Source organism: Primulina huaijiensis, chromosome 15 (assembly GCF_012295235.1).
Source record: "Primulina huaijiensis isolate GDHJ02 chromosome 15, ASM1229523v2, whole genome shotgun sequence".
NCBI lineage: Eukaryota > Viridiplantae > Streptophyta > Magnoliopsida > Lamiales > Gesneriaceae > Primulina > Primulina huaijiensis.
In genome coordinates, this window is record NC_133320.1 from 16,580,806 (window position 1) to 16,590,046 (window position 9,241).

The 9,241-nt window shown below is 37.1% G+C and overlaps 1 protein-coding gene across 1 annotated transcript; it reads right to left on the reverse strand.

Moving 5' to 3' along the window:
- Nucleotides 1-1,041: 1,041 nt before the first annotated feature.
- LOC140959350 (uncharacterized) lies at nucleotides 1,042-2,451 on the reverse strand. Its single transcript, XM_073417205.1, has 2 exons — nucleotides 2,298-2,451; nucleotides 1,042-1,685 (listed from the first exon to the last, which is right to left on the reverse strand). The coding sequence occupies exons 1-2, from the start codon at nucleotides 2,449-2,451 to the stop codon at nucleotides 1,042-1,044; spliced, it is 798 nt and encodes a 265-aa protein (XP_073273306.1).
- Nucleotides 2,452-9,241: the final 6,790 nt, after the last annotated feature.

The window sequence follows — 9,241 nt, forward strand, 5'->3', positions numbered from 1 at the left end:
AAGTAAGGAGTGCTCAAGAGAAGCTTGTAGATTGTCTACCTTCAAGAACTAAGTTGTTTACAACTTAGTTGGAGTCAATAATCAATCTTTGTGATTGATAGTTAAATTTCTAAACACCCTATGTTTGTGCTTATTTTTTGTATTTGTTACACATCAAAGTGGGTGCTCGGTTTTCTTGCTTGAAAATATGATTTTCGAAAATTTTGTTGCGCTTCCGGGCACCATAACTGATCCCCTTTCACTGGTCCCCTTTGGTTTGGTTTAGGGTCGAGATTTCGAGGGTTTAGTGCACTAGCACTACAAGAAATTTCCTAATCAACAACACACATACAAGAAATTTAGTGAAAATTGTTGTCGTATGGCGTTTTTTTAAGCAAAAAACAACGGTTTTATAAAACCGTTGTCTTTTGGGGTCAAAGACAATGGTTTTTAGGGTCAATAACAACGATTCTATAAAACCGTTGTCTTTGAGCGTTTATGACAACGGTTAGCGTGTTTTTTTGGCTAATCGACAACAGGTTTAGAAAACTGTTGTCGATTATAGAACCGTTGTCCATTAACGTGTTTTTTTGGCTAATCGACAACGATTTTAGAAAACCATTGTTGATTAGCGTGTTTTTTGGACAAACAACAACGGTTTGTGTAAACTGTTGCCATATTTAGCGACGGTTTTAGCAAAACTTAGCGACGGTTTTAGCAAACCGTCGCTAATTTCAAAATTGCGATGATTTTGCTTAAAATTGTCAGTGTCCATATCAAGTCATAAAAGTCGTACTACGAACATCAGACTCCTTTACCTTCAGCTGATGGTATCCCGAATGAAGATCAATCTTCGAGAAAATCGATGCTCCTGGCAATTGATCAAATAAGTCTTCGATTCTAGGCAAGGGATACTTATTCTTGATGGTGACTCTATTCAGCTCTCGATAATCAATGCAGAGTCGCATCCTTCCAACTTTTTTCTTCACGAATAATATCGGTGCACCACACGGAGAACAACTAGGGCGAATAAAACCCTTGTCCAGCAATTCTTGAATTTGATCATTTAGCTCTTTCTTCAGCGGGAGCTAGACGATAGGGTGCCTTAGAAATTGACACAGTTCCCGACATCAACTCAATAGATAATTCCACCTCTCGTTCCGTTGGAATGCTAGATACGTCCTCTGGAAAGACGCTAGGAAAGTCTCTGACAACCTCAACATCCTCTAGCTTCTGACTGACTGGAACAGGTGCTGAAGTAACACATGCTAGAAAAGCTTTGCAGCATCGCTTAATAAGTTTCCTCGCACAACTGCAGGAGATAATGTGTGGAATTTGATTTTGTCTCTCTACCTCGAAGATAAAAGATTTCTCGCTGGGCAGTCGGATAGACACCGGCCTCTGCCAAAAATCTATCGAAGCTCCATTCAATGATACCCAATTCATGCAAAGAATGATTTCAAATTCAGGCATTGGGAGTACGATAAGATCTGCTCGAACCATATCCTTTTGCAAACGAAGCTCCAGATTCCTCACAATGCTCGAAGTGATCATTTGATCACCAAAAAGAATAGAAACTTTGAAACTCAATCCCATATCCTTGGGTATAATCTTTATTCGCTTGACGAATGTCCCGGATATGAATGAGGGTGCAGCTCCCGAATCCAGCAATGCGAAGGTAACCACACCTAAAATGAATATCCTTCCTGCGACAAAATACCATAAAATCTATTTGTGTTGAATCTTAAGTATTTCTATCGTTATTTTCCCATAATTTTCTCAAAAATTGCACATTTTACCCAAGTAATTTTTGAAAATTGCATTCATACCCCTTAAAGTTTCGGATTCTCTTCATTTTAGTCCCTAAGTTTTCAAAATTTACATTTAGTCCCTGAAATTTTTGGAAATTCCAGATTCCCACTAGAATTTTTGTCCCTCTTCGATTTCGGTCCTTGGACTATTGAAAATTTTGGTTTAGCAGTTGAAATCTCGGACCTATGCAATTTAGCCCTCAAAATTTTTTATTTTTACACTTTGGTCCCTAATATTTTGAATTATGCCAAAAAAATCCCCTAATCTCAATTTTCTCCAATTTTAAGCCTTAAAATTTATATTTTGGTTCAATTCATTCCTTTACATTATTAAGGCTTATATTTTATACTCAATTTCTATAGTTTTCAATGTCATCCCTTTAATCCAATTATTGTAGAGCATGCAACCTAATTTCTTCTAGGTTCTTCATTATCCCAATCAATTCTCATAATCAATTTAACATTTCATGCAATAAAAGCAATATAAAAACGTTAAAACTTGTTTACCAGTTATTAGAGTCGTGTCTGACTCCACCTCAACTTCTTCAGCATGCATGACATAAGCTCTGCCCACAGTTGGTCCTTTCTTCTTCGGGCAATCAGCGTCCTTATGCCCCTCTTCCTTGCATATGAAGCACCTATATGATCCCCACATGCACATGCCATAGTGTAAGCGATTGCATTCTTTATATAATGGCCTCTCATTAGGTTTTGGTGCTCAAGGCTGTGGTGGCTTCTGTTGCCCCGACTTCTTCCGTTGTCCTTAGGTCTTTTGTTGCCCTTGAACTTTCAGAGGTCCCGTTAATTGCCTCTTGATTGGCTGAGAGTTTTGTTGGTGGTGCTGCTTCTTGCGCTACATATCAAAATCAATATTTTTCAAGGCTTGATCAGTTTGGAATGCACAGGCAGTGGCAGCTGCATAGTCCGCAGGTCGCATCATCATGACATCACGGCATATGATAGGTCGAAAGCCATCTATATATGAAGTGCCTTAATTTCTCAGCAGCATCTCTAGCGATAAGGGGCACAAAGTGAAAACTCCTATTAAACTTCCTAACGAACTCAGCCACAAACGTGTCTCCCTGACGGAGATTCATAAATTCTCTCTTCAAGCGTCCTGGGACGTCAGCAGTAAAATACTTCTTGTAGAAAATATTCTTGAATTGCACCCAAGTGAGGGCGGCTAGATCAACTCCATGTTAAGCTCTTTCCCACCAAAGAGAAACGTCGTCTCGCAGCATATATGTAGCACACCTAACTCTGTCAGCATCTCAAGAGATCGAATCCAACCCTCAGCAGAAAACGGGTCAGTGGTGACAGAAAATTCCTTCAGACCCAGCCTCCAGAAATGATCATACATGTTGTGTTGTGGCCTCAGATCATGCTGAGCCTACTGCTCAAAGAAACGAGCCATGCCTTCTAGAACACGAGTAGCAGGATGGGATCCACATTAGGAGGTGTGGGTGCATTCCCTTGACTATCCTCATTAGTTTCAACTTGCCTATCAGTACCAAGTGCGCATCTAGGAGGCATTGTATCTGAACGTTTTCCAATTTCTAAACGTAACCAACATGCATTTAAATCTAAGCTTCTAATCATGCAGCATATAATAATCTCTTTTTTAGCAGCTTTAAGCATATACATCATTTAACCTCAAAAAGCTTTTAAACATGTAGCTTAAACGTATAAATCATGTAAACATGCAGATACCATCATAAAAATCATGTAAAGCAATTAAACTTATAGACTTAGGGCTTGACGACTGAGCTTTCCGGAACTTGCGGTGGCACAATTCTTTGCAGGAANATAGTAAATCGTCAACCAAACCTAAATTTAACATTTTTCAAAATAAGCATAAAGCATCTTAATCACTCAAAATCCCTCAAAAGCATAAAAGTAATAAACCTCATAAAATCCTTAAAGTAGCTTAAATCATAAACTTCATTTTTGCGAAAAACTAACGACGGTCCTCAAGTTTTGTTCACCTTCAGTCTAGCTAATTCAACCATCAAGTCCTCCATCAATATCTTGCTCACCTGCATCGATCACACCTAGTGAGCCTATTGACTCAGCAAACCTTAATCATGATAGCAAGTAATGCATATACATTCATATGCAACAGTGAAAATACTTTAAATAAAATAACTTTTCATGAATATGCATAAACTAAACATTTTCCTTTCATCATATACTTTTTCCTTTCATCATATACGTATACGTTTCCATTTTTTATTGAATTCAGATACTAAACTGTGACTTTCATATTAAATGTAGGTCGATTGATCCATCTACGTATAACCACGGTACCGGGCGGCGGGGACATCAGCGACACTCTCACCCATCAACTGATCATTGGCCTTACATATCATTGTATCATCATATCATCCTATCATCGTATTAGTCACAATTAATTCACCTCCTTCAACATTTCATATTCTGTCACTTATAAAAATTCATGCATATATAAATCATTTTTCTTTTAAAAAAAACACGCAATATGTCTTTTAGCATTAAAGTTTCATCATAAAATTCAATAAACATTTGAAATAAACATTATAACATTTATTACAGCATTCAGGGCACTGCCAGGACGTTTAACATTTTTCAGGTGTAAAATGATTGTTTTGCCCCTAAAACCCTAACTTTCTCAATTTATCCTTAGACCTTAAAATGACGATCCAAATCCATCCAAACTTAACATAACACCTTAAAATACACTCATAAATATTTTTTAGACGTAAACTTAAACTTATCGACTAATTTCCCAATTCGTATTTGAACACCTAACTATACCATAGCTTAATAACACCTAATTATACAATATACAACCCAAATCAAGCCAATTAAGACCCTCGATCAAGCCTAGACCAGCTACTGAATTTTCTGTCCCATATGGATCGGACCATAACTCATGCCACCCTCAAAACCTTTCGAACCTAGACCCTAGCCGATTGGACGAGCCCCTGACCAACCCTCCTAGGACCTAGACCGAACCCTTTAGGATCCCCTTAGCCCACCCCCTACTGCCCATGCTCGAGAACATGCATGGTTCATTCTAAATCGTGCGGCCACAACTAGGAAGGGCCCTAGCCGCGCGCCTTCCTTATCCTGCCCCTCCAGCCTTGCGTGGACCACCGTGGCTCGATGCTAGGACACTCATGAGGCTAGTCGCTCACCAGGAAAGCACGACGCACCGCATCTTTCCTAATTCTCCAAAAATTCGAGCCCTAGCTATCCTTAATCCAAAAATCGTGCAGCCCTTATCCTTCCACGTTCCAGCCTTGAATCGTGCTTCTATTGACTCTTAAATATGTGGAAAAATATCCCTTCAAGTACCCCTACCATGGCAGCCCCTTTGTGCATCCTTAGCAAGAGTTTTAAAAAAAGAAAACTTTATTTTTATGCATATATAACCATAAAAACGAAAATACAAGTAATGCATCATATTTTTCATTCAAGGATAATTAAATATACATAATATGGTGTGAAAGATGTTTGAAAGAAGATTAAGCATGCCTTTACGTGTATCACGAAAACGTCTTGCGATGTAAGGGATGTTGGCGGAGTTATGGGGGAAGAAGCTTGCTGAATTTTTCTTCGAACCCTGCTTGAATTTCTCTCAAAATTTCGTGTGGTGTGTGCTGATGAAGAGTCCTAGTAATTCCTAGATGATGTGAGTGTGTGTTTGTGAAGGTTTTGGTGAGGGTTTTTGGTGCCCTGTTTTAAATAAATAATAAAATGCAAGCTTTAGGCACATTAACCTGACATACTAGGCCCATTAGGTAATATTTAAAATATTTTGTTTAGGAAAGTTTGCAAAAATAGAAACAGAGTTCTCAAAAAGTGTCTATTTTCATCGAAAATTGATTACCGATTTAAAATACGACTCGGCGTATAAAAACACCTTAAAATACTTTATTTTCGAAAGTTTCATTTAAAATATACCACACATTAAACAATTAAAAATAATTATTTAATAAAAAATATTTTCCCTCCTATGGTCTCCGGTCTCCGTTCCTCGATCGCATCTCAATAACCCTTAAAAACACAGTTTTATGCATATAATATAAAACTACATTTTAAATATGTAAACATGCACACCATATTTAATTCATGCAATTAAAACCATTTAATAGTCATTTTCTATTTTCTCTGGATTTGCATGTAGTTGGATTACGTCATCGTATTTTGGACCTTACATATTTGGTTTATCATATTCTCGTGCAGGATCATGTCTTCGATATGGTTGTATTAACGTTTTAGACTTAGATTATTGTTATGTTTTTGTTTGGGTTGTAAGATAATTAAGTTATTTGGTTTCTACTGTTTAATTGTTATTGATTTTAAATTTTGCATGTTTATTAGTCTGTTTAGTAATAGATCGAGTAAGGGCGCTACACCATTCCTGGATGTGATCCAAGAAACTTCAAAGAAGCATTGTTTGATGCCAATTCATCTAAATGGTTTGAAGCTATAAAGTCCGAAATGAACTCCATGTATTTGAACCAAGGATGGTTCTTAGTAGTTCCACCTGATAAAATTGTTCCCATAGGAAAAAAATGGATTTACAAAAGGATATTTGGGGCGGATACGAAGGTAATTACCTTCAAAGCAAGATTAATAGAAAAATGATATACTCAAAGGCAATGTGTTAACTATGAGAACATTTTTTCTAGTAGCAATGTTCAAGTCAATTAGGATATTGATAGTCATAGCAGCATTATATAACTATGAAATAATGTAGATGAATGTGAAGATAATGTTCTTAATTGTGACATTAAGGAAGAGATTTACATGTCTCAATCTGAACGATTCATATCAGTAAGAATTGAGCATAAATTATGCAAACTTCAAATATCCATCTATGGACTCAAACAGACATCAATGAGTTGGAATCTCAGATCTGACAACACTATAAAAGAGTTTGATTTTGTCAAAAATCCTGAGGAACCTTGTCTATACAATAAGGTTAGTGCGAGTGCAGTGACAATCCTAGTACTTTATGTTGATGACATAATACTCATTGGGAATGATGTAGTGATGTTGCAATAAACTAAAGTATCGCTAGCTAGTAAATTATCCATGAAAGATATGGGTGAAACATCCTATGTATTAAGAGTATAGATCTATAAAGATTGATCGAAAATGATGCACCCAATCCACTTATATCAATATCATACGTAGGAGATTTTCCATAGAGAAGTCCAAGAGAGGATATCTCCCAACGTGTCACTGTGTGACTCTATCCAAGTCTATGTGCCCTAAGACTGATGATGAGGTATAAACCATGAGCCACATTTCATATGTGTCTGCTTTAGGCAGTATAATGTATGGTATGATATCTATTCGACCAGATATTGTATTTGCATTGAGTGTTGTAAGCAGATATCAATTGAATCCTGGTCCATTGTATCGAAAAATCGTGAAGGACATTCTTAAGTACTAGAGAAGAACTAAGAATTTGTTCTTGGATTACGAGAATGGAGAATAAAAATTGAAAGACTATATTGATTATAGCTTCTAATCAGATGTGGATGATTCGAAATCAACATCTGGGTTTGTATTTAAGCTCAATGGTAGTGTTTTCTCTTGGAATATGTTCCAAGTAAGACACCACGACGGATTCGACCACTGAGTCTGAATACATAGCTGCATTGGTTGCAGCAAAGAAAGGGGTTTGGATCAAGAATTTTGTCCAAGAGGACCATTGTTTGAGAACCATCGTGAACCAATGAGTCAAAAATCTATATGTAGTTGGCTATAGGGCAAGTGGGATATTGTTAGAGTAGGTGTCCAGCGAGCCAACTTGTGGCTTTGACTTTAATGAATCTTATGTAAAAACAATCTTTATTTTAATAATATTTTATGATTTTATCTAATTATGACATTTACTGTATCTGTATTGTAGAGGCCCGTATTTCGTATTCGTAATTTTGCGGAATTATTTAAAATTTTCCTCTTTAAATAAATAACATATATCATTCATAAAATAAACTGATAAATAGGGTTAACTTTAAAAATAACAGCGGAAGTAATTATTTTGTTTCAAAACAACAGTTTAAAAAAATAAATATCCAACATATAAAAAGATGAGTTTGAATATGAAAATGCGAATAAACTGAAACATGAGATCCTCTGGTTCCTACTACTGCCGACCCAAGCTAGCTCACTGGTCCCCGCCCTCAGTCCCGACCTCATCAGTACCTACAACAATCAAGTCTAGTGAGTCTAAAGACTCAACATGCATATATCGTAAATAACAAGTAAATATATCATAAAATCGCATGCAACGTAAAAATATCGTATCGTGAAGCGTAAGGTGAAAATTTCACAATCAGTAAACTGGATTTACTGTAATAACCCCGATTTGCCGAAAAGATGGATCTCTCGGCAATCCCTCTTTCAATAATAGATAATTTCTCATTGAGAGTTCTATTTTCAATCTGTAGTTGTATTACATAATTCCTTAGTGAACTCCCAGTCCAGTCCTTGCTTTCTTGGGAGCTTTCCTTATCTATCAGTTCTTTGTTTGTGTGTCATGATTAATTATAAATACGTGCATATCTGAAAATCGTACGTAAAAGATTTGCTCGATAGAGCCCTGTCATAAAATATCATATCGTAATTTTTCTGGCAGAGATAATGTTTCAACGCAAGTGGTCCATAACATAACGTAAGCGCCTGATAAGACTAAACCACAGTATACTGGACGGTAGAGATCATCACAGCCCTTGGACTGGATATCCGTACCCATACATAATATTAAACCGGTCGTAAGTCACCGGGTGAAGCAATCCCATAAGCGCAAGGTGGCCACAAGACATATCGCATATATCTCAAAAATAAACATTTTATATTTTATGCACATAATATAATTATAACCCTGTTTTACCGAATGAGTTGGATCGTTCCCAGGCTTGCTACGACCTAATTCTAACATGAGAAACAAGCAAATAATCTCAACTTGACAGAAACTTAATATCCGAACCAAAAACGAGACAACTACGCCCAACAAACTTAGTATTCAACCATGGCTTCGTACCAACCCGAACCAACATTGAACCATCTTTTAGTCATCGTTAAAATACACCTAAAATGATGGAAAATATATCCCTAGGACTGTAATACACAAAAAATGTGAATGGAGGCAAAATCTTGAAACGCTCTTTCGAGAGTCACTTTGGCACATTGCACCGTAATTTCTCGTACGACCTCTAAGCTTGACCAAATCACAAACAGCCAAAAAAAAGACCTTCCCAACTCATTGAGGTACTGTCCAGTCCAAGGCCATAGACTAAAAGCCAACCAAGAACTCGAACAAGACCTCTGCACCAAAACCCTGTTGCTGTCAATATGCGTGACAGCAGCTGCGCTTGCTTTGCTTCGTTTACGAGACCAATGGCCATTGGGGCTTGAACCACCGACCAGATTCCCTTACCAAAGTCCCAAGG